This window comes from Falco biarmicus, chromosome 1, assembly GCF_023638135.1.
Source record: "Falco biarmicus isolate bFalBia1 chromosome 1, bFalBia1.pri, whole genome shotgun sequence".
NCBI lineage: Eukaryota > Metazoa > Chordata > Aves > Falconiformes > Falconidae > Falco > Falco biarmicus.
In genome coordinates this window covers 14,973,993-14,999,413 of record NC_079288.1, presented here as the reverse complement: position 1 = coordinate 14,999,413, position 25,421 = coordinate 14,973,993, and the positions used below count along the sequence as shown (strand labels likewise).

The 25,421-nt window shown below is 40.6% G+C and overlaps 2 protein-coding genes across 12 annotated transcripts in view; one reads left to right on the top strand and one right to left on the bottom strand.

The window, feature by feature from the left end:
* LYRM9 (LYR motif containing 9) overlaps positions 1 to 19,756 on the bottom strand; it is a 41,711-nt gene extending 21,955 nt beyond the window's left edge. The window contains exons 1-2 of one of the 8 annotated variants that reach the window (XM_056326914.1): positions 19,277 to 19,489; positions 17,795 to 17,904 (exon numbers count right to left, since the gene is read on the bottom strand). Coding sequence is in view for 2 of the 8 variants with exons in the window: in XM_056326911.1 (XP_056182886.1) it covers positions 19,551 to 19,628 (78 nt within the window). In the remaining 6 variants the exon portion in view is untranslated. The other 7 variants (XM_056326918.1, XM_056326911.1, XM_056326915.1 and 4 more) reach the window with 7 other exon arrangements.
* Positions 19,757 to 20,194: 438 nt separating this feature from the next.
* Positions 20,195 to 25,421, top strand: part of NLK (nemo like kinase) — a 67,013-nt gene continuing 61,786 nt past the window's right edge. The window contains exons 1-2 of one of the 4 annotated variants that reach the window (XM_056326897.1): positions 20,220 to 20,284; positions 20,800 to 21,829. In XM_056326897.1, the coding sequence (XP_056182872.1) occupies positions 21,372 to 21,829 (458 nt within the window). In that variant the 5' untranslated portion in view covers positions 20,220 to 20,284; positions 20,800 to 21,371. Of the gene's footprint in view, positions 21,830 to 25,421 lie in introns of all 4 variants that reach the window. The other 3 variants (XM_056326898.1, XM_056326899.1, XM_056326896.1) reach the window with 3 other exon arrangements.

Sequence of the window (25,421 nt, the reverse complement as noted above, 5' to 3'; positions counted from 1 at the left end):
TCAAATTCAACTGTCATGGGATCAGGCACGACGAATTCAATAATGCTAAGCCATTTTGTACCATACTGATTTGAGGCATGGGAATTTGGTAATGTTTCATGAGGAAAAAAATAAATCTAATGAACAATCCCTACATCAAGGCAGTAACAAATAAGTCAATGAGAATAAAGCTGTATGGCAGGAGTCCTAAACACAAGTGACTGGATTAAGCAGAGACATCCAAAAGTTAGCAAAGACCAGTCATTTCTTTTTTTTTTTTAATCAAAAAAAGTCAAGTTGGGAAGCAATCAATGAGTTCAGCTTTGAGACATGAAGGGGAGATAATTACAAAGGAAAGGGCAGATGGCATGCCCTGCAACAAGCTGGTGGGAAGCATGGCTAGTAACTTCAGCCAACACAGAAGGAACAAGGGGAGATGTATGTGGTCTAACATTCCAAAACCATTTCACACAAGTCTGACAGCGCAAAGGGTGATTGCATAAATGAGAAGTTCATCAGCTTTTCCCTGACACCAGCCCACGCCTCCATCTAGAACTCCCTCTTCTCACACCCCCAGCCCTGCTTTTCATTTCTGTCGTCACAGACTTGATTTTCCCTTTCATGGAATTTTGCTTGAAAAAGCATCACTGCTTCAATCGTCTATTTTCAGCCTATATTTAAGAAAACCCTTTAGCTCCATTTGTAGCCACATCCTGTCTCAGCCTCCCCCTCTTTTTGTTCCTAAATATATGCCTGATGCAATTTGATGTGACATGACAAAATAGCACATTTGCATCGGCAGAAACTTTCTCTTAACAGCAGTAATTAAAGGGACTAGATGAGACACTGCTGAAACTGGTGTTTATTTAGCCTGGAAATAAAAGGCTTAAAGAGGACTTGAGAGGGATGTTCCAGTGTGTAATGAACATTAAATTTATCTATGAGCTCTTTCTTTTACACACTTGCTCACTGCAAAAGCAAATGGTCATTCAAACAATGTAATCAATTTAAAGAGATTTAAAAAAAAAAAAATCAGAGATTTCAGTAGACCATATTCCTAACCAGTGAAAATCATTTAATGTGTTTCTTTGGATTATAAATAGTACCAAGACACTTGTGGTTACACATAAAACAAGGTCATTCAATCTCTAACTTCAGAGCACAGGCTCTCTCAAATACAAGAAGAGAGAGATCTCATTGACTACAGTGAAGATTAGGTGCTTAATTATCTTAATTTTTGAGTGGAGCTCCATCAGCAGCAGATAGGTTCTCACCTTCACCTACAACATAGATTTCTGTTAACTGTCAAAGACAAGGATTCAGAAATTGTAGCCCAGGGCTCTGAATGTTATGATTTCAACAGGATTTATGTGTGGGTTTTTTTTGATCTGCTGTATATCTACAAAACTTACAAAATAATTTACTGTGATTGGTTTTGCTGAATGGATACACTGCAAATACTTTGCAGGATCAGATACTGTCAGCATCCTGCACTGTATTCCATTATGGATGTCAACAATAGAAGACAGCAGTGGGAAGGAGAGCAATGTTTGGAAGTTGAGAATTTTTTTTCCTAGATATTAAGAAAATAAGTTTAGTTTACATAATCCACGTGAAGCACTCATTAAAAGGTCTGATGGATGTTCCACAGGCCACAAGATTTAACAGATGTAGCGTGCTTTCAAGTGAAACTTCGGGCTCAGAAGAATCTTCCTTCTCATTCACATGAGGCTATTCTTTTAAATCCATCTGTGATTGGCACTACCACTCTGCTTAAAACTGGAAGACCACATTCTGAGCAGGCTTATTTCCATCCTATCACAGATGGCATTCAAGAATGGGGCACGCCAGAAAAAAAAAGTTTGCAGATTGTGCTTCAGATTTTGTGGGTCAGATTACCATTCAAAGCCATCAAAATGGCAACCCATATGTGATGTGTCTGCCATTGGAACTAAAGCGATACACCATCATAATCTTAAAATAGTAGGTTAGAAAAAAATGATTAACCATTAATTAATTCTTGATATTTAAACCTAAAAATGTATTTTGCTTTTCAACAAATTTTTTACTTTGACAAATCCAGAAAATAGCTTTGGTGAACCAAAAAGGAAAGGACGTTATCACATCTTCATCCCTAAACAACTGTATCGGCAAGGCTCTCTTGGCAGAAGGTAGTTTAGCATCTATGCCAAATATTCACTAAGTAAGTGAGCCAGGTGCAGATGTTGGCTATGTAATTTGTTTTGTCTTCTTTGTTCTACAAGCCAGAAAATTGTTCCTACAGCTTCGGGGGGAAAAAAATAGGGGTACAAAGAGGTCTTTGCTATTCCTACACCAATGAAAATATGCAACTGTTTTGAAGACACTCTCCTAGATATAAGAAATGTGTCATTAGCAACATGCATAACCATTAATTATAGAATCTGCAGAGAGTTGTGTCCTAAGGACACTAAAGGGATGCTGAAACAAGGTCAAAACCACAGCATTCTGTTCCCAGCCTCCTACCCACATTCTGCCTCCCTGCAGTAGCCTACCAGACACAATTGCTAGATTCCACATACTATGGGGGGGTATTATTCCAGATGCTCCAGAAGCCATGCTTCTACATTTACAGGGTTTAAAGTAAACAAGTCTTGCTCCTGTAAGAGGTCTATTAAACAGTAAAGATATATTTTAAGTCTCCTGCTGTGTTATTGTGGCACCTGAAATTCCAACAACTGTTATGTTAAAACAACAGCCAGGGCCACTACCCTGTGTCTCACTAATGGGGAAATTCACAAGTTTTATCAGCCCTCCAACTTCTCTCCATGATATTCTGGTTAAGATACTATACTGATACTTCAGGTGTTTATTCTCAACCAAATACATAGACACAGCAATAGCAGATTCCTTCCACCATGCTGAGATTACTAATCTAGTAATCTAGATAGAAGTATGAAAATAGTTTCATTTGGTGCCTTTACTGGTGACTCGCTACTAGGGTTTTGCTACTGCATCTATCAGCACAGCTGGGATGGACACAGGGGTGTTTCTGATGATAAAATGCTGTTTATAAATATCTCCTGCAAACATGTATGACCATATAACAACTATGCACCAACTTCATTTCTACCATTTGTTTGTGATTTGGCATTTTCACCTTTTTTCCCTATATGAGGCAAACAGCCTCCTAACAATTTTCATAAAAACAAAATCACTTAGAGCATTCAGAGCAAAGGAACTTTAATTATCTTCACAGATTAGGTCTCTTGAAGTCCAACAGTAAGCAAGAGACCTGCAGAGAAGAATCAATTTTCATTATCTGTTTCTCCTCAACTTGCCACTTAAAAGTACCATCAATAAAGCAGTGCAGAGAAGCCATCTATAGCACAATTAATCAGTATGTAAGCTTTCACTTTTTCTAACTAGTTACACTGAACATGAATTCATGGCCTTGATATCAATAGGTTATTGCTTTCAGTAATTACTTAGAAAACAATTTTTAATAAAAATACACTACAAAAGAAGATCTAAGTAGAGAGAAAATCACTCAGCAGAACTGAACCTTCACTATTTCCTGTTAAAAAGTTTCTGGAGGTAAGAAAGCATTTAATTTCTTTAAAGAGCCATAGTTTCTAGTATTCAGAATTTCTCAGTGTTATTATTATATCATTGTATAATTTACATATGTCAGAGAAGAATGTTGCTTTGGAAAAAAGCATTTATCAACATTAGGACGGGCTGATACCTCCTCAGTAAAATTTAAGGAGTATTATGTCTGGATGGTTATTTGGCTTTCCATTCCCACTGCCATAGTGGTGCAATCCCATCTTAAAAATACCCTTGTACACTTCTGCAGGAAGAAGCAAAGGGAATAACTTCTTGAACAATACCCTACTTGCAGTACCAACCTTCACTTTCAAAAATTATCTCCGAAGCAGCTGCAGGAAACTAGAAATTTCTTCCCTGAGAGTCATTATTTTAACTGAAAACAATGCACAACCGAAGTAGAACATTTTTACAGCTCTAGCAGGCAAACATCATCTGAGAGTCTTCCCTTTACAGTATTCTTTTTAACACATTTTAACAGCACATTATACATTGCTTCAGAGTTGCACTTTAGTGTAGTTTCCGGATGACTTTCATTTGGCCCCAAACAAGAGAATTCAGGTTTCTGTTTTCCACCTGTCTAATCTTTTGGTGATCTGCATAAGCTTATTTCCCTTCCATTGTGTTTTGCCCCAAAAAACACAGAGATGTGGAATTCTGCCTCTAATTAGCCTTTCACCTTTTAGTTGTAAGTTTAATGTATCTACTGCCTCAAAGCTCTATTCCATGTAGTTCCCACACTACAGAGGAGTGCTCTGCAAACGTCTGCTAACCCACTTCTGTGTTCCACTTCAAACACTTCCTTAAGCTTATTCCTTGTCCTGATGCCTCAAGAATTTTAGAGGCAATTGTTACAGTTAAAAAGACTAAATAATTCCCTACTGCTGGAATAATCACCTGAAACAGATTTTTGCTAAAACAAAAAACACTCTGTAAGATCACATGAAGCTAGGTCTTGTCATATCAAGATGTACACAGGTAAACTTCCCATAGGAGGTGATGTAAAACAAGGACCTAGAAGAACAGATTCAACTAAAGGCCAATCCTGAGTCCACTGAAGCTTTCTAACTTTCGTACAAGAACTAAACAAAGAACACTGCTGTATGACATTATTTTCATCCATGATCTGAATTTTCTTTTCTGAATAGCAGATAGAACCTCTGATAGCTACCTTGGATCAGTCCTGCAGTAAACACCTATTATTTAGCATTGTTAATTAACTTTTAGTAGATACACCTGCAGTTACTTATCCCATTAGGACATTTATGATGCCCTTTCAGAAGTACATTGTCCTTTGCTGTTAACATGTAGCCAACATAACAGCCAAAGAGCAATGCAATTAACTTCTCCATACACTGAAATTTAAACCAGCAATTACCTCTATAATTCACTTAGCAAAGCATCAGGCACCTTTGCTCAGAAAGCTTTCCAAATCTACTCAAAATACACCCAGCTGAGCATTGAGAACACAATAAAATAGTATCAGTTGCTGTATTTCATTGTTTAGTGATAAACGCTGCTTAAAGCCTAACCTGAATTTCTACTTTGGAAACAGGAGAGTTTAAGAGAAAAATTAGTTCATGTCAAACTGAAGGTTCCTTTCAACTGCCAGAAGCATATAAAGGAGCACTGATGTAAATGTGAATTACATGCCTAACACATTTACTAGCTGGTGTAAGTTAAAGCCAATAATCTCCAACTTGCTGTGCTATTTTTACCTACTAAAAACTTGATGTCTTCTCTTGCTCTTTGAATACAAAGCCAATTTGTACTCAATCACTTTTTTGCATTATACTGATATTTCTGGATGTTCAACCAACAACAACAGCCTGGAACAATTGCATGGTATTGTTTATTTTAGAATATAACCTTTAAAAAATAAATAAATCAAGTTCTACTTTGCCCCTAAAACATGTTTGAGAAAACACGGGCTTGTTTTTTCCTTTGTAATCACAGACATACTTCCAAGCAAAACTTGCAGCCCATGTGCATTCCTGTCTATGATTGAACAAAAGTATTGCTGTTCAGTTTCTTGGGTTCGCCATATCCAAAAGGAATAGAAAAATGCTACACGTAAATTCCTTACACTTTAATGTACAGTGATTAAGTATAATTTAGTAAATGTAGAACAGGTATAAATCTACCATTTCTAACACACTGAAAATTATTTATCACAAAATTTGTCTTATGTAAGTTTGCTTCAGCGGGCAGACAAAAACCTGAAGCCATATATACCATATTTTTAAAAGGGCTGCCAATATTTGTTAGTTGAATGATGAATCCAATTTACTCACAACATACCACTGTCTGTATCACAACTCTACATCCTACTGTTGTTAAGACAGTATCAGAAACTGAATCAACTATGTTCTCATTTCTTTCTTCCACAGTGCACACTGGTCAGCTTTTGAGAGAAACATTTCCATAATAATCCAACAAGACTTCTCCCTCATTTGTTTGTAATGAAAGAGTTAATATCTGTGACCCAAATATTGAGACCCATTTTAAACTTGCTGAAAATTGCTTTTTAATCCTAGCTCTCGAGGATTTCCTTTGAAACCATCTGCCATGCATGCTGGGTACTCTTTTCCTGTATATATGCAGGATTACTATAATATGGATTCTTTTGTGTAACTTAATACATTTTAGCATATTAAAAAATTAGTTGAAATGTCCATTTTTTTCTGATTTCAACCATATACCATAAAAATGACTGTAAAAATCAAAATCAGTGGTAAATTCATAGCAAATCTTATTTACAGCAGTATTTACATTGCAATTCTAATATATTTAATCAGTCTAACACTGGATAGGATTTAAGCAAATAGTTATGAGTCATTTAACCAATATAACTCAGGCACATGCTTAAAATTAAGCTGAAGTATTTTCCTGGATAGGAATGGATTTAAACATGTGTTTTCCCAACTAGAGCACAGTTTGAAGACTGGAAGACACAATATAATGATAATTAGGTATCAGAAAATATTTCCAAATATTCCAAATCTATTGTTCAGCTTTTTCCTATTTTCTTGCTATGAACCTTTATTCAGTTTTATTTTTATAGTATAAATACTGAGGTGAAGCAAGTCACATTAATAAACAAACGATCTTAAAATTGGCACATGCAACCATATAGATTTTAGCAATCATCCAAAATGTAAAACAAAAATATACTGCTCCCTATCAGGATAATCACAACCAGAGTGATTTAAGTAGCAAACATTCAGCAAGATAGATTTATAATATATTTATTGGATCAACCTATGAAGTAAAAAAATAAATAAATATCAAATTCCCAACACAACTACTGATCATTTTCAATGTGCAATACTTTTAAAAAATGGTGATTTGCCTGCAAACATTGTGAAAACAGACTACAAGGAAAGTCATTTGCAGAATTTCAATCATGTAAGGTGGCACTAACTTTTCAGAAGACAGACAAGCCATAGCCTGTGAACTTCTTTGTTTCATATAAACACACTTGCAAGCAACTTAGCCATGCATGGGGCTCTGTGCTAGCAGCCCTGAGTCCTCATTCACATTATTCTGTTTCACAGCCAGTCACCTAATATCTAACAGAAGTGAAAGGCAACACAGAATCCCACACCAGAACACTCCCCTCCAAAACAAAAATTGAATCCCATGCCCTTTGACACCTTTTCCCTGGAAAGGAACGGTGTTAGATATGATTAATATACAGGACAGATCTATGCGTCTATCTGTATCTACATGCAGATGTTGAAAGAATGTAGAGAGAAGAAAAAACCAAGCAAATCATTTTGTTTCAGCAATAACAGATGTTGGAGCATCATCCTGCAGCACGTTACTTTTAATACAAAACTGTTCATAAAGTGAGTGAGGGGGTGAGGACAGAATCAATGTCCAATTACACAGTTATTTCAGTGTTTCCATTTTAATGAGCTTCCTGTGATTTTGTCCGTTTAATTTTCCTTCTCTAATAATCATATCAAATTAGTTTTGTTTTAAACACCATTAAAAGAAATTCAGCTGTCTAAAAAGCAAAGTCCTACGATGGCTGGTACCAGTTTTTAAAAATGACATGTTATACTGTCATTTACTTCTGTATAAATCCAGAGCGATTCACAAGATCCTATGGCACTACGATTAGACTTGAGTGACTGAAAACAGCTTTGTGTCCTGATACATCTGCTTATACGGGAAATGGATAGTAAGAGACTATAACAGTGCTATGACATTTGCAGACATATGAGTGTTGAAAAAACGACTAAATACATAATACATAGATTAAAACCACCTTTCCCTGGCTAAGGGAGGGATTACCTGAAGCCTGGTCTGCAATCCACCTGGGGAGTAACCTGCTTTCCTGCTAGATTGCATATGGCAGTCACATTATCAATACAGTGCCAGAGTTTTTTTTCCACTGTCTTAAACTTGGTCAGCGACACCAAGGAGCTGGAGACGCACCAGGGATGTACCCAGTGCCAATGCTATGGCTACAGAGTTTACACGTAGCTCTCACCAAGTCTGTCTCTTCACATACAGTATACAAATCCAACACCACACACCACCACCCCCCAAACCCCACAAATACATGCACAAACCTATGCAGTGAAATACACTGACAAGGCTGACAGGCAAGAGCAGTAGCAGCACAGTATAAGAAGGCAAAACAAGCACTTCACTGGTAACATCCAAGTCCTCTACTGAACAACAGGATCCCAAGCCATGTCCAACTACAAATCAGAACCAAAGCAGAAAAGCACAGGTGAGAGAGATGTGATGATTTTGAAGCTGTATAGATCCTCTAGGATCTGCTGAGCTGCATAGCATCATGCTGCAAAAATAAGGCTTCATGCATGTTGGAACAAGAGAGCCATCTCTTCATCATATATGTTGGTATATAAGGCTACAACAGTAGCTTCTGAATTGTGACTGTCACCTCAGATACAGTTTCTCTTTAGACTGCACCCCCTTCTTTTTAATGCCAAACTGCTACTATGTCACCCCAGAGTCTCATTTACAGACTATTTACATTCCACTTTCCTTTACAGTGAATTATATTGAATACCATTAAGACCATAGGGCAAAAGAAAAGTTACTAGCAGCCTTTAGGATGTCTGGAATTCAGACTGAGACATTTCAGAGTGCCATCACAGGGGTAGCAGGCACATGCACACCTACAGACACGAGATTTATGCAACAGCTACAAATTACTGTTGTACTTTCAGTGCCCTGTACCTCTTTGATGACATTCTCCTTCATACGTATTTTCCGAATACATTTGCTTAGCTGTGTACAACATGGTACCTCATTAGTACTATGTGAAATCTGTAGAAAATTAGTATCCCTAAAGGAGCTAAATCTACCCCATATTTCTTCATGCACATGCATAAATCTGCAGGCTTTCAATAGCTGCCATGTATAAGACGTATTTCAAAACAAACAAAAGACCTTACCAAAAAATAGTAAAGACAAACCCCCAACAGCCATAACTGTTTACAAAACAGCTTTCTTACAACTGACTTGTCCATCCATACCACAGAAATTAGTGATGTGGAACTAATTGATACAAATTTCCTGAGGGGAGTATTGCTGCTGGTTATCTTGATAGGAGAAATTCAGTGCAGAAGGATAAATTGGATGGACAGCTGAAAAGCTTTAGTTCTCCTAGTAGAAAAGGAATTGATCTGGTAAAGAAAGCCTTTAAAGGGATATTATCCTGTCAAAAATCAGCATTATGAAAAACATTAATAGCCTTAAAACAACCGAGAGAACTTTGAAAACTTTGTGTTTCTATCAGTAATGCAAATTATTTTCAACTTCACACAAAAAGTAAAAAATTGAAGATGTAAAAATTTTGATATTTCCTCCTAGTTAAAAGTAGAATATGAATATAATTATGAAACTGCTTCCTATAAAAAGCCCGTGTTCTTCAACTAGTGATTTCATTTTTGCATCTAGTACTTCTACTTATCATTTCCACTTCCACTGAGTCCAAGAAAAATAACGGTATTCAGATATTCACAGACCTGTAGAAGATTCTCTTTGTTTCATACAACAAAACGTTGTATGTATCAGACTTTCTGATTGATTTTACTGCAGGATACACAAGTTACTTAATTCCATAAGCAAGACAGGTACTCCACTTATTACAATAATTTCTTTATAAACAAACTAACAGGTGAAGGTGTATGTTACATGTGAGGCATGCATTTTTTGCTCCCAAGTGCACATAACAAGAATTATTTTCTTCAAAGTATCTGATTTCAAGTAAGGATTACGTGAAGCAACAGCACAACTAACAAATTCTCAAAATGTACCTCACAAGGAATATTGCTTCATCTGCACGATTTGTGTAAAACAAGATAAAGTTTCTTGGACTCCAGAATGAAAGCACTGCAATATATTCTGAGAGAAAGACAGATGTTAGAGTCAAAATAGCTCACACTATACCTGCTACTGTGTTCTGCTGCTAGGACTTTGACAGGGGCTCTCCTGAAACTATCAGGAAATCAAAGACCCCAAGCTAGCTGGTGCTGAAGAAGTGTCAGCAAGAATTCTCCACGTACTACAGTGATTGTTTTCTAATCAAAGAAACAGACCTTCCAGTCACCTGAACCAGTAATTCCCAGGTTACACATGGATGAAAAATTATTTCTTAATACTTTATCTTTCTTAGCTAGTAGGTTTGAATCAAGACAGCAACTGAATTGCATGACATGCAAACTCAATGCCAAATTAAACAAATAAGCTTACCCAACATAAAACAGAGAGGTGTAGATTATGTGATTACTGGCTGAGATTTTCCCTGACTGATAAGAGTCCTGACCTTTGCCTCTGTGCCTGACATGACACTCACCATATTTAAGAACACTGTAAACAAATAATTTTGCACATGGTCACACTGTGCAAATTAACCAACCTACTATATTAGAGGTACACTGCAGGAAATAAGTGAATCAAAAGCACCTAGCAGCAACAGCAGTCCAAAGAATCTATCCAAACTGTAATAAGACTGCTTAGGGCTAGAACATCATAGGTTTTATTATCACACATTAATCTGTTTCCTTGATGGGTTTGCCTACACAATGTATTTTACATTACACTAGCTGAGAATCTCTGCTATCCAATAGAGGCCACGGCCACCCAGATCCTCAGCCAGGGTAAATTAGAGCGCACTACTCAACTTCTGGCTTCGTATTTTTGTCAAGTTTTCACTTCAGAAACAGCAGGTCACATAAAAGAACAAGGTCACTAAACATGTGACATGTTTAAACAAGCAGCAAATGGTGATGCAACTCCTGGAAGATATATAAATGTACTGTCACACAGATTAAAATCACACTGTTTTTTGCCTGGATAAATTTGTTTCTGTTATTTCATTAACAATACCGTGGAAGAAACCCACAGTAAAGGTAAAAAGTTTTTTGCTCTAGATTTATTGTTTATTACCTGCAATTAGTTATTTGAAATTCCACTAAACAGATCCTTTAATAACACTGAAATATTTCATGTAAAAATATCTCTACATATGAAATACTTTCTTGCAACAGATACAAGCCCAAAGCATCAAAAGGTATGCAAACCTATGGTAAAAAATAACCAATGTAAGTTTAACTTGGGCAGGTGGTTCACCAGCTCAAACACAAGCACAGCAGGCCCAGACAGGTAGCATTAGTACAAACACCCACTGAACAATCTGACACAAGTTAAATAAAGCACATGGAAAACAGAGCATTGAAATGCTCCATACATCACACCGCACAAAAAGCTGATCTTTAAACTACGTCCACCATAACACAGTTAAAGAACCTTGCTTCTAAAATACAGACCTGAAGCAAAAACCAGCATGGAGCTCAGTTTAAAAGAAGCCATGCCAACTTACATGAACTAAGCAAGGATTTGGCTTCACATGGTCCATTTCAAATAAACATTACTATATCAGATATATGGATACAATTCTGGAGTCAATATTTGTTTTTTACATCTGCGATGACCTAATAAAGCACAGGCTGTGTTGCACTCATTATAACAAGTCTTCTAAGTAAACTTAGAAGAATAATGTTTAATTAGCATTACATTATCCCAGTTTACCAAGATCACACTTTAAAGACAATGCTGGAGTGAAATGTTATCATGAACCAGGCTGCAAGTTTGTTGTTTCATATTAGTTTCCAGATGTCTTGGTCCCGTACCCATTCCTATCTTGACCATTTGTGTATGACAAAGTACAGTAATATTGGCAAGACCACAGGGAATAATCACTACTCTCTACTGCAGAGAAAAACTGTTTAAGTTGCATTCTCAAAATTGCCCTGCTGTAATGGATAGGTGTGCTGCTGCAAAAACCACAACTTAAAAATTACTGTTTAAGTGTTTCCATAACACATTGGGTTTGGTTGTTTTTTTTTTTATACTGAATGCATACGGTCTATTACAACACTCAAGGAACTCTGACATGGCAAAGGATTTAGAAGCTATTATGCTAGACAAAACTAGTCATTACATGAAAAAGCACTAAGAAGCTATCCAAACTGGAAATAAGGGGGGAGGGAAGAGGAATCAGAATCAGGTTGGACTTTGTACTAGCATTATAAAGCTAGAGCAAACAAAACTAACAATACTTACAAATACATCATCACCTGCAAGAACTTAACAACCTAAAGATTTAATCTCCTATCCCAGACTTCACTGAATCATACCTATGGAATACTGGGTCAAAATACAGCTAATCCGACACAGCAAACTGTTGCAAGCACTTTGTTTCAGCGTAATTTAATGCAGGACAAGTAATAATCATGACCATTAGCCATGATGTTGCAAACAATTCTTGGCAAGAGGCATACAATCAATTCAGATCAACTCAACTGCTTTGTTAAATTTGTTGTCACTGGAATCAATGACAGAACAAAAAGCTAACTGTGGGACAGCTTGAGCAGGAGGAAGTCAGGTCTCAAATTCAGACAGTGTTTCCAAAAATACCACCACAGCAACAGTATTTTCTATTCTGATTACATCTACAATCCAGAAAATTCAATCTAAGTGTTGGTGTTAGCCTCCTTCCTCCCTCTCCCATCACTGAATAAAAGATTCAGCAGAAACACAATGTGCTCAGGTATTATTGTACCTATTTTAATCTGGACGAAAAGGAAGCAACCTGCTTCTCACTCCAAAATACATTATTTAGGGATCCTGCTCACATAAAAACAAGTGGCTTAGGGTGGTGTTTTCAGTTCTCCACCTTCTAAGGAAGGTAACATGCTGTGGAGCTATTTTAAGAACATCCCATTCACAAAGGTGTCCAATCTTCAGATACAGAGATGATTTTCTTGCTGCTTCAGCATCTTTATTGGCATGACATTTGCTTCAGAAGGAGTTCATTTGCTGTTCCAACATCAAAATGGAGCAAGAGCAGCTGCCAGGAGAGGGATAAAAGGAAACACTGGTGGCAAAGAGCAGCAGGGTCATTTCTGGTGCAAAGAAATGTAGAACAGAGAACTGCAGAACTGTCACTTTCTCCAAAAAGCTGTAGGGGATAAAGACCTCCCCTCTACCTCCTGCAACTGGTGTTTAGCAGCAAGAAGGAAAATGAGACAGAAAGAACTAAACAATCAGGCTGAAGTCTTTAAATGGCAAATTGTTATAAACCAACTTTAAGCACCTGAGCACTCCCAGTTAAAGCCAAGCCCACGCTTAAGGTCTACAGTGAGCAAGTAATTCAGTAACTCCTTCAGAAAACTCAAGAGAAAACACTTTTGGCTAGAAAGCACTACAGGATATGGAGTTCAGGGTTGTGGAGGTGGTAGTCTTCAGCTAGAATTCTAGCCCCAGTGCTAATCATGGTCTTCATATTCGTATATACAGTATACTGAACAAACTTGGGGCAAAGCTGTCAATTGCAACATGACCATGGCAAAAACTACACTGTAAGAGCCACAAACAGGGCTGACAGTCCAGCAAAGCAACATAACTGCCTGTAGAGTCTGATCTCCAATGTCAGAGATACACGCTATCTTAGATGACACCATCTGTCATTTACACCGGTTGTCCCCCCAACGCTGTATCTCAGTCATATCTGTGCAGTGCTATTGAAGTAAGTACCATTCCATCACTTCAATCACTTTTCAAAGAAGCAGGCAAGTTCCCACACTGCTGCATTAAAGACTTATCTGGGTCAACATGCCTTTTTGTTAGACTAACAAGCTTATGCTAGGTCATCCACTTGGTTTGGCTACTTGATTTTTTTCCCTTATCTTCCTATTAATAGAAAGCTCAGGTGTCATGGTTTAACCACAGCCAGCAACTAAGCACCATATAGCCCCATAATAGCGACTATGAAGAAAATTAACTATCCCAGCCAAAACCAGCACAACAGGGATTCATCCCCCATTCAACAAGGAGCAGAACCTTGCCCTCCTCCTCAATTAAGGCATATTGCCATCCTTGCAAACGTTAAGATGCAAACCCTTATACATAATCAACACAAATATTCTTTCCCCCTGCTCCTCACTGCATTTTATCAATAAAGGATTTTTTCCAGTTTTGTAGAGAAAAGGTTTTAAAGATGAAAACCCTGAAAGATTACTCTTTCAAAAGAAAGGGACTAATATACACCAACAGGAATTTTAATCCTATGATGCTTTGCGTATATTAATGTTTATTGTGTTGTGTGTTAGAACCACTGCTTATTTAGAGTATGATATTTATCTGACTAACCAAATCCCCTCAAATTCACAGGAATTAGCACTGTGTTTATGACACCTTAAGGACTTCAGCATTAGTATTTATGAATAAAATATTACCAAGGTGTTACAGAATAATGAAGACTATCTGCAGAGTTGTATATCAAGGTATGTGTGGGCTTGTCAGACACCCACGTGATAAATTATCGATAATGCAGCTCAGAGTATCCATTTTGTGGATCAGAGACAAATCTGTGCAACTATTTTATTATGCTTTGTTTCACTTAATGTTACTTTTCCTGTATTAAAGTGTCACAAAACCCCAACATGCGTAAGTGCTGAAGGGTATTCACGCACAATACTCAGCCATGAAATCAAAAGACTTGTTCTAATACTCAGAGCCTTGTTCTCACAGCTACTTTTTGTGGTACAAGAAAAAACCCACAAAGCCTATGTCTGGAACTGGACCGTAACATTTCATACTGTGCAATACGATACAATCTTTTGTGGAGAATTTTGAGGTTAAAACAGTGCTGAGGAACATCAAAGAAATAGAACTGGCTGATTACAAATTGTCTTCCATCCCCTGCCCTTATGCAGAGCGCTGTCAAAAAGATGATAACCCTGCAAAGCAAGTGGCAAATCCAAGGGGAAAAGAAGTCTCTCAAGAGTCAGAAAAAACTAAATTTGATCCAGCAGATTTTCAGGAAGGGACAAGTCTGTGCCCTGTGTTTCTAATGCACAGTATTTACTTAAAAGCTCTATATAGTTTTAAAATCAGTTTAGCAAAGAGCACCTGACAAATCTAGATATGCAAGCATTCAGTGTCTGATACTCACACAGCAGACTTGCTGCTGCTTTACAGCACTCTTACTGTGAATAGAATAGTAAGAGACAGATGCATGTCCCCATGAATAACAGTCTTCACCAGTAAGAGATTAGAATTGATCTGTCATGTTTCATCGGCAGTAGTCACCAATCGCATATTTCCATGCATCACTGGGGATGACAAATTAGTTGCAATCAAACTGGGCTTTGGCAGGATCTCGAGCAGTGTCTCTACCTGCCCAGTTCAAATTACTATGGTTAGATTTTGCCAACTCGTTCATCAAGCAGCTCAAGCTCATTGAGCTACTCACAAAACACTCTTGCTCAAAGTTATACGAGCCAACTCTGTAACGAGCTCCCCCTCAGCAGCCTTATGCTTCTTAGACAGAGGCATTAAATAACAAGGAAGCACTGACTTACAATAGCACACGATTAACTCCTTCTGCAGCCCTGTTCTAAGTAGCAGTGATTCATATAATAGGTTAACACTTGCAAGTAACAGACATGTACTGAGGTAACAAAGGATATTCAGAAGCTGAGCACTTTGCAAGTTTCATGTTTCCTTAATATTATTTTAAAAGGTAGTTTTTCCTTGAACACACCTCCATATGAATCAACTGAATCTTGTCCCCCTTAACTTTCATAGCATAAAGTGTCTAAAAACCAGCTGAACTGACAGTCTTTAAGTTTCACAGCATCACAGAAGCCAGGGACACCAATTAAAAGTGTTTACAAACCCAGTGCCAAAGGAAGATAGACTTGCTAGGGTGGGTCATTCAACACTGGCACCTGACGTAACTTCCATATGGACGAGTGAGATAAGTGTATCCCTTCAGCTGCCATCTCACCAGTCTCTCACCTCATTGAAAAGAGCTGGTTCAACTTCAAATAAAAGATAGATAATATGGCCGTAGCATTTAGTCAAACTGAGCAATAAAGCAGGTCCCAGATTTTACTTACACTTTACAGACATGGAAACTGGAAAGCATGGTTTGTAGTGGTCCAGTTGAGAGTTGTCAGGAAAACTGGTGACAATTCCAGGACTGCAAGCCAGTTCACTACTTTTGCTCTCACTGCTGAAAATTCATCTATGTGACAGTGTCTAATGACACTTTGAAAGTATTTCTAAGACAGACACCTACTTACTCACGTACAGCCAAAAATACAGTCACCATGGATTAGATTCACTAAAGCTAACAGAAAAACGTTGTATGACAAATCAACAGGAAGTCAGTAAGTTTAGACAAAATCTGTGGGAAGAAACTCTTTAAACTGGATATAGTGTTCTGGTTCAAGCAACTAATCCCGCTCACCAAATAGTGGACCTAGGTGTTGCTGCAGATCACCTGCTGGCAACACATAAGCAAACAGTCAGACTGAAGACTGAGCTGATGGAACTGTTTACTTTTTTGAGATTTGCTAAAGATAATTTCTATCCAGAAACTTGAGATGGTTGATATTTGATGATGACCACAAAGAAAAGGGGCATCAATAAACAATACAAAACTTTCTCAGTGGTTTACCCACGGTATTATTTTTTAAAGAAGCCTGTTTTTCATAAGAATACAAGCAACACTCATGATACTGTAATGCATCATGTAAAACTTGTAACAGAAAGCTGCACATACATAATGTCCTCAACTATGGCAAAGATGCTGAGTACAATCCTCATTGTGTTAATTCTTCCTTAAAGTAATAAGGATAAAGAAACAGCATGAGCTTCAACTTGTACTTCCCTCAGGTTAATTGACAACTGGTTTGCTCATGAGGAAGTGTAAACAGATGCTTCAAACCCTAACGAGAAGTGGATCCAATCCCCATCTTTTCATGCACACAATACTTGAAAGAACAGGTTCGCAGGGACACAAGCTGCTCCAAGGGAGACGGCTACACAAAGCTTTAAAATACACTACCAGAGATCCAGACCCAAATTACTTCATATCCACTGCAAAGATGAGTAGGTAAAGCCACGCTGCTTAATATTAAACATTGCCTTTCAGAAGCTTCTCTCTAAAGGCTCCATAGTGTTAATGGGGAAAGAAGTGTTAAGGTGATGTCCAGACTCACCTGAAGTAGATGCCTCCAGACAGGAATACAAGATACCTCTTCACCCTTTAACAATAAGGAGCCTACAGAGATTAAGCTCCTACATCAGTCACCAAAACTGCACATTGTCTATGAACACTTCTCAATAAGCAGTCACTGCAAGCCCTTCAGTTCATGCTAGGAAAGACTGACTTTTTCCATATCACTTAACACCATAAATTCAACTACAGTCCAATGGCAAGAACAAGATAACTTTTTTTTCCCCCTTTTCTTCACAACATGCAGTTGAAGATGACTGACTTTTTCCGCAAATACACCAATAGAAATTAAACTCTACTGAAAAGTCAATTGTTTAAAGTTATGTGATCCAATTAACTCAGTAATTAACTAACTGGGAAAAAAATATTAAGATGACACTCTATATTTGGACTTGAAGAGCGCTATAGAGACATTAATCTGCAAATACATTTAGAATGCAAGTTTCCATACGACAATTATGAGGCAATTGCTCGATTTTACTACTTTGAAATTTCAAATTTTTCAATAATAGAGAAAGAAAGAAGTTCATAATGGCAATGTGCGGGAGAGTTTTAAAAGCCTTCCAGTCCACACAACACTTCCCTATGCCCAGGCCCACCCAACCTACTTTGTATCAGTTTCCTTCCATCATCCCACACACCACACCATACCTCTCCAGAGCTTGAATGCAAGCAGAGACCAAAGGATCCTTGGTGCACGCCATATTTGTACTCACATTAGCAGTTTGTTATCAACTTCAATAAAAGTTTTAACCAGACAGCTAGAAATACAAGTTCTAAATAAATATTGTTTCTTCTTCCAACATAGACTATTATAAAATGGCTGTACACTAAATACTTTTGCTTTTTATTTTAAAAAAAAGTGAAGTCTGTTTTTACAACCGTGTCATAACAGCAAAACTACTGTAATCCCAGACCGCAATATTAGCTAACATTTCTTTATGAAAGCAGTTTCTGTTGCTTTTTGAAACTTGTCTTAATTCCTGCAATTTGTTCACAATTCTCAAAAAGCAGACAAAAAGCATCCAAAACCCATTCTTCAAAATATTTCACACTTCAGTTTTAGGAATTGCAACAGGCTTTCACATTTACAGTCTCCTCTCCCCCATGCTATATAGAAATCTAATAACATTCAGTTTTTAGAGAGAGAGAAAACACAGATCACAAGCACTTGATATTGTACCATTAGGGATTTGTTGGTAAAACTTCAGCAGTGCAGTTGTACCATCATAGTTCTGCTAGCTGTTTTACCACTATTCAGACAGGAACCAGATGCAGACAAGGAAAGGCTGTCAGGGGCACATACAAATTCACTCAGTCATTTATTTCCTTTGGAACTGCTCACCCAATTTAATCATACAGAGGAACCTCTTTATCACCATCACAATTAATTTAACTCTGCCACCATCATGAGTAAGGCTCTAATAACTAGTTTTTCTGAAGTAAAACTATTAATCAGATATGATTAATATTCAGACAAGAAAATGTAGTGTTAAAACTGTCGGGTTTTTATTAATCTCTAAAGTTTTAAGGAACACTTATGCTTTAAAGACTCACATTGCATTCCCCAAGCGTGCAGATTAATGGTGTAAGTGAATTAGAACAGCAAACAGCAAAAAATATTTCGGTCCTAGGCTAATGCATACTTTGCATTTGAAATGTAACTTCTGAGGGTGTTAATGAGCATCCTGCAGCAAGCCTCAGGAAAACTGACTTACAGCAGAACCGGCTATAGTGTGTGCTACTAACTGTATGTAGCTGTGTATAGTGTGCTGAAAAGATCTAAGAACTTCTTGATTAGGTTTTTTCCCCCCTCCTGACCTAAGGGAGGTCGGAAGCTCACCCTCCAGTGTGACATGGGGTGTCCCACCGGCCGCTGGAGCCACAGGCTGGGCTCGGGCCCTCAGGGCCAGCGCTCTGCACTTTCTCTGGCATCAGGCTGCTTCATAACTTTAATGTAAAGCCTTCAAATTGAAGTGGCAGGGGGGCGACGGCGACGACCAGAAAAGCTCCCCAAACCACCATCACCTCCCAAAAAACCCAATAAAAACCCCACATACATTTCGAGGCCAGCCCTCGCCTTTAAAGCATGTTAGGCAAGCGCCTTTTGCGGAAGACGGCTTTAGTAATCACCTTCCTCTGGAGCGCGGGGCTGAGGCAAAAACATCTACCTCAGGAAACAGCGCTCCTCTTCCCGCGCTTGGCCACGCGAGGGGCGCGCGCTCTCCCCGCGCGCTCGCCCCACAGACAGCGCAGCCCCGAGGGCTCCGCCGCCGCCCCGGGGCCGGCCGGCCAGAGGGCTCCAGGAGAACCCCGCCAGCAGAGGGGTACAAATCCCGCTTCCCTTCCCGCCGCCTCCCCTCAGCGGCCACGGTGACCTCCGCGCCCCGCCGCGTCCTCAGCTCACCCCGCCCCGGGAGCGCCATTGGCCCCTCCCGCCGCTCATCAGCCGGCTCCCCGCCTCCCATTGGCTAGCTGCCCACATGCGGACGGGCGTACCAGCAACTTCCTTCTCCAGCGCCTCGTACTGCGACTGGAGGAATCACGGCTCCTTTAACGCCCATCGCCGCTGATCACTCGTGAGCGACGCTGTCAATCAGGCCGCCGCTTCGCCTCCGAGTACTATTGGCCCAGTAACCCCTTTTCGGGCTTTCGTTTCTCCTCATTGGCTAATTGGATCGGATAGGGGGCCGCGATTGGGCAAAAGGCAGGCCTCGGGGGCGGGACTCGGCCGAGAAAAAGAGTCAATTGGCCAGAAGGCTGGAGCGGCGCCGCGTGATTGGCAGGAAAGGTGAAGAAGGCGGGGCCACCCGAGGTGAGGGTTGTGTGAGGTGAGGGAATCTCGCGGGGTCTCGCTAGCTCTGGGCGCGGAGGCGCGCGGTGATTGGGCGGCGGGGGTCAAGGGGGCGGGACTGAGTCAGGGAGTCTCTGCAGCGGCCGAGTCCTATGGGCCGGCCGAGCTGGGTCCCGCTCGGTGATTGGGTGGGGGCGGCTCTCGCGGAGCCTGGTGGGCCGGGTCCGATTGGCTGCGGGCGGGTGTCGGGCGCGCGCCCCGCATGGGGGCGGGGGGGGGCCGGCGGGGGGAGGGCAGGCCGGGTGCGCGTGCCCGCTGTGCGCTCCGCGCTGGGGCTCCGTGAGGAGGTGAGTGGCGGCGGCGGCGGCGGGTCGGGCGGCCGAGGCGGCGGCGGCCGGGGGGCGGAGCGGCGCTGCGCGGCGGGGGCCTGAGAGCCCGCCGCCCCCCACCTCTGCCTGCCGCACGCACGCAGCGGACACCCCCTCCCCCCACCCGGCCCCGGTCCTTCCCCGCCCCGCCGCAGGGGGGGCTGCAGCCGCCGGCGCCCCCGCTGAGGCGCTGCCCGCCGCCAGCGCTGGGGCAGGCTGTCAGCGCGCCGCCGCCGCCCCCGCCGCATCCTCCCCCTCGCCCCTCTTTATCCCCGGCCCCGCGCTCTGCCCTGTCATTCATTTGTCACTCCCCGCTCCCATTCCGCCCCCCTCGACCCCCGCCGCTCCCGCGCCCCCGGCCCCCCGCCCCGGCCCGCTCCCCTCCTCGCCCATTTTTATCTCCCCTCACCCCCTTTTGCCCTCCCCCGCCTTGCCCGCCTCCCCTCACTCCTCCGTCCCTCCTCACTTTCTCTGGGTGCTTGTGTGTGTTTCAGGCCTTCCAGGAAAAGTTGCAAACTCCACAAGTTTTTTGGTGGTTTCTTTTTTTGGCGATATTTGAGGGAGCAGGTGTCTGACAGGAGGGAGCTATGTAGGAGGTGCCCGGGCGCTCAGGGAGGTTTGAGGGGATAAATGGAGAGGATGTGGGAATGGAAGGGGTAGACGTACCAGTCCTCTCAGGGTGTTCCAGGGGAGAGACTCCAGACCCTCCTTCTGGAGGGGAGGGGGATTGATTACCGAATTTCTTTTTTATAACAACAACAACAACAAAGTGAAGGAAAAAAACCCAAACAAAACCCAACCCAGTTGCCCAAGGATGGAGTTTCAGTAGCCACCCACAGCTGGACTCTTGGGGGAAGAGGGTTCGTGCACTCTGGCTCACGCACACATGAAGAGATTCTCCAAATTGTTTGGCTCCGCGAAGAGATAAGGCCAGTTGAGCTCAATGTTTTTAAAGGTGGGCCGTGTATGATGAAACCCAACTTCTTTTAAAGTGTAGCAGATTTCATTTTTATGGCCAAATGACAGCTTGACCCAGTTGTTATCCAATCAAAGGGCATTTTTTTGAATGTCTCTTTGTGGCACAACAGCCAACGCAAAAATGATGGCGGCTTACAATGGCGGTACGTCTGCAGCAGCAGCAGGTCACCACCACCACCATCACCACCACCTTCCTCACCTCCCTCCTCCTCACCTCCATCACCACCACCACCCTCAACATCACTTGCATCCAGGCTCTGCAGCTGCGGTACATCCCGTACAGCAGCATGCCTCTTCGGCAGCTGCGGCCGCGGCAGCTGCGGCCGCGGCCGCAGCAATGTTAAACCCAGGGCAGCAGCAGCCATATTTCCCATCACCGGCACCGGGTCAGGCCCCTGGACCAGCTGCAGCAGCCCCAGCTCAGGTACAAGCTGCAGCAGCTGCTGCAGTTAAAGCGCACCATCATCAGCACTCACAACATCCACAACAGCAACTGGATATTGAGCCGGACAGACCTATTGGATATGGAGCCTTTGGTGTTGTCTGGTGAGTAAAGAAAAAAAAACCAACTGAACCGATTTTTCCTTTTCATTTTTTTACCAGATCATAATTCATTCTTGGTTTTGTCATTTAAATCAGAATGCAAGAAAGCTGCTTACTATGATTTTTTATTTTCTTTTTTACTGGTTCTCCTCTGTTCTTAGAAAGTTGGCTTCACTTGTTTTTGTTGGCAGAACGAGGTTTAGAGTGTTGAAGAGCAACCTCTGACTGACAGGCCACAACGTCATTCTCTTCTGAGACAAATGCAACATGTTTATATACTTGCTATAGAATATGTATTCAGTGTAGCTAAGCTGTACTTCCTAAAATTTCAGGTTAACAAATAAGCATTAGAATATATGTTTTGACCTGACTTGAGAGTTAGAAATTAAAAACGTATGAAAATGTCTTCCTTCTTCAGTCACCTGTCAAGATCTTTGTCTAGGAGACTGTTTGACCTGCGGTAGTATGCTGTATGCTACCTGAAACAGAGTATCTGAACTTTGCTCTCCTCTCATAAATGTAAATGGGATTTTCTGTCTCACTGTAGTACTGCCTACAGTCCTTTTATTCCCCCAGCTGCTATTTCAGAGGATTCTGTCAGCGGAGTGTAATCTCTTCTAATGTATTTTGTGACCACCTTAACAGAACGTACGTGATTATTGCCGTTCAGGATCACTGAAGCAAAACTGGCATGATTTTTTTCTTTTCTCCTTTTTCTTTTAAGAAATGGTTGTCAGTTTACCGTATTCTGAAATGTCCCTTAGAAACAGGAGAGCTGCCTCGGCGCTGTGTTTGAGGGCAGGCGTGTGGCAGCCAGCACACTTCCTGTAGCACAAAGTTTGAAGCGTGCGGCTGCATCGTGTCCCTGCAGAACTTTCCACAGCATTCAGCCGACAAGACTTTCTGTGGTGCTTAAGGGGTTTTGCTTTAGCTACTGTCTGCACTTTACTTTTACTGAGATAGGAGTACTTTGTGCCCGGGATTGTAGCCTGTACCAGCATACAGTGGCAAAGTGCTTTTGCAGGACAGGCCTCAGAAGAGGAAGACATGTTACTCCATTGTACCGACCCTTGAAGTTGGTCACTCAGAACCAGAGCAGTGCTTGCCATAAAATCATGTTTTCTAAGAAGGCCGAGCAAGCTGCACAAACTAGGCTTACTTAGGCTGATGATACAGCTGACCCTGCGTCCCTTAACTCAGAAGGCCTAGGGAGTTAATTTAAATGCTAAGTTTACAAAGTCGGAGGGGTGCTGTTGTACAGTTAGCATTGCTGTCTTCTTGCTATGGTACGGTATTAAAAAGTTGATTTAAAAGAATGGAAACTGACAAGATATCTGCTGTAAAAAAAATATATATCTAAGGGTGTTTCCATCTGTTCATGTATTTTTTGGATAAGTGTGGAGTTTTTTTAACTTAATTGTTACAGGCTTGCTTAAATTTAGATTGTTATGTAAGATCAGACCTTGTTATTGCTTGGTACACGCATTTTGTTTACCTGTATATGTATGTATATATATATATATATATATATATATATATACACTAGGTCTTTATTTTCTTGGTTCTCTTTGCCACAACATAGGGTGCAGAGGGAGATCTGCTTTCGTAATATTCAGTAGAATAAAAGGTCAAGCTTGCATATTTAAATATAATATCATTAAGAGCACTGAGGGGAAAAAAAAGAGGTGTAGGAAGAAGAAAGGTCTGCTCTTGAGTGACAGAATGGGGCCAAAAGTGTCCACCCTTCCTGGCACCCCTGACTGTGCAACGTGTCCACCCGAGTAGGAATTGCCACTGGTGGGACCAATGCTTGCAAAATTGTAACTCCAGCTTTTACTTCAAGGTAACAACAGCTTAAAAAAAAGGAAAAGAAAGGGGAAAAAAATAGAGGGAGGGTGTTTAAAGCAGAAGCTTGGAGGTCAGATCTCCTAAGGTAAAGCCGTCAGGCTACACAGACTGAGAATGTAATTGGTTGAAATTAGTTCCTCTTTGCTTACATATATTTAAATTCAGTGGTCACTGTTAGGCTTTTGGCGTTTCATATTAACCTCTGCAAGTGAATGCAGACTGAATTTAAGACTCTGTAAGCAATAATTAAACTGAATTTTAGGTTTCATTCAAAACGTGAAAGAATGCCCATGTAATTTAATTTTAGCCATGTGAGATAATGCAACTGAACGTAAACGTTGCTTTGGATATTTGCAGGTTAAGTTGCCTTAGACATGAAAAACATATACTTTGATGCATGCGTAACACAGTTTTCAGCAACATAAGGCCTAAGCTAATTTTGAATAAGGCTTCTGTTGCTTATCTGTTTCTCTTTCTGAGCATGTATTGGCACTAACAGATAACTGAAAAGTTCCTATCTGTACTTCTGAGGGAAGTAGATGTTATGCTACAGTTTGAGTATTTGAAGAAGTGAGTCTTTCATCTTGCTACTCAGATATGTCATTGCATTGTCTAGAAAGATACAACTTACCCTGCAGTTGAGTTTAGCTTGTCAAATAAGTAATCAGGAGTGTGTGGTATTGAGTTTCCCGTTAGCTTACTGACAAAGATTTTGACTTGGCAGTTGAATTAGCATTTGTCATTAGTTCATTTGTCTGGTACTTTATGATGTTTTGAGGTAGCTAATGTGCTGCTGGAGTTTTTCACTCATCAAGAGCCAAAGCATCATGCTTCAGCATTTTCATTATTAACTCATGCAGGTTTGTATTGCTGCCACTAGAATTTGTGTACACAAACTGCATCCTTGCTCGTCTAGTCACCATTACGTTTTAAATCAACTGTCCTTGACACATAGATTTTAAACTGAACTTAACTCAGGCTGGCAAAGTAGAAAAGAATCTCTTGAACAACCAGCATTAAATTGCTATATTTATCCATTTTCATTGTGCTTTAACATAGAGTAAAGATGTGAATATTAATGCAGTGCCAGAACTTGATGTTTCTGAACTGCGACAAAAAGGGGCAGGGGGAGTTGCTGAAGCAGGAAGGGATGTGTAGGTACCTTCTCCCAGGGTCTGCAGATTTGGCAAATTGCCATGGGCCAAGTTGCATACCTAATTTGCTGAAAACAGAGTAATTTGCTCTTTAAGTATTTGCTGTTAATGCGTTGAAAAAAATCCAGATTTTAGTTTCGGCGACAAACTGTGTCCCATGTTTCAGATGGTGTTTCGGATTTTTGGAAGGCTTGTGTATATTCTAAGAATAAGGAGCTGTCCTTTGCAGAAGTGCTCCCTGTTTTGCTGGGGAAACATGCTGCTGCCATCTGGTGGGATTAATAATAATAATAATAATAATAATAATAATAATAATAATAATAATAATATCTGTTGAACATGCTGAGGCTCATAGGTTTTGGAGTGAGGGGTAAAGCCTTAATACCTCTGCAAGAAGTGCTCATGCTGTTTTCATGCAGGATTCCTATACCAGTGAAGAGGGACTGCAACTTCTGTGGAGGTAGACAGGGAATGGTTACTTTTGTTGCTGTTTCAAGCTGTTAACACTGCTGCTGAAATTTTATGAAACTGTCTTGTTGGCTGGGATGTATCAACTCCAGCAGGATAAGAATCTATGACTCTGTAAGGTGTGT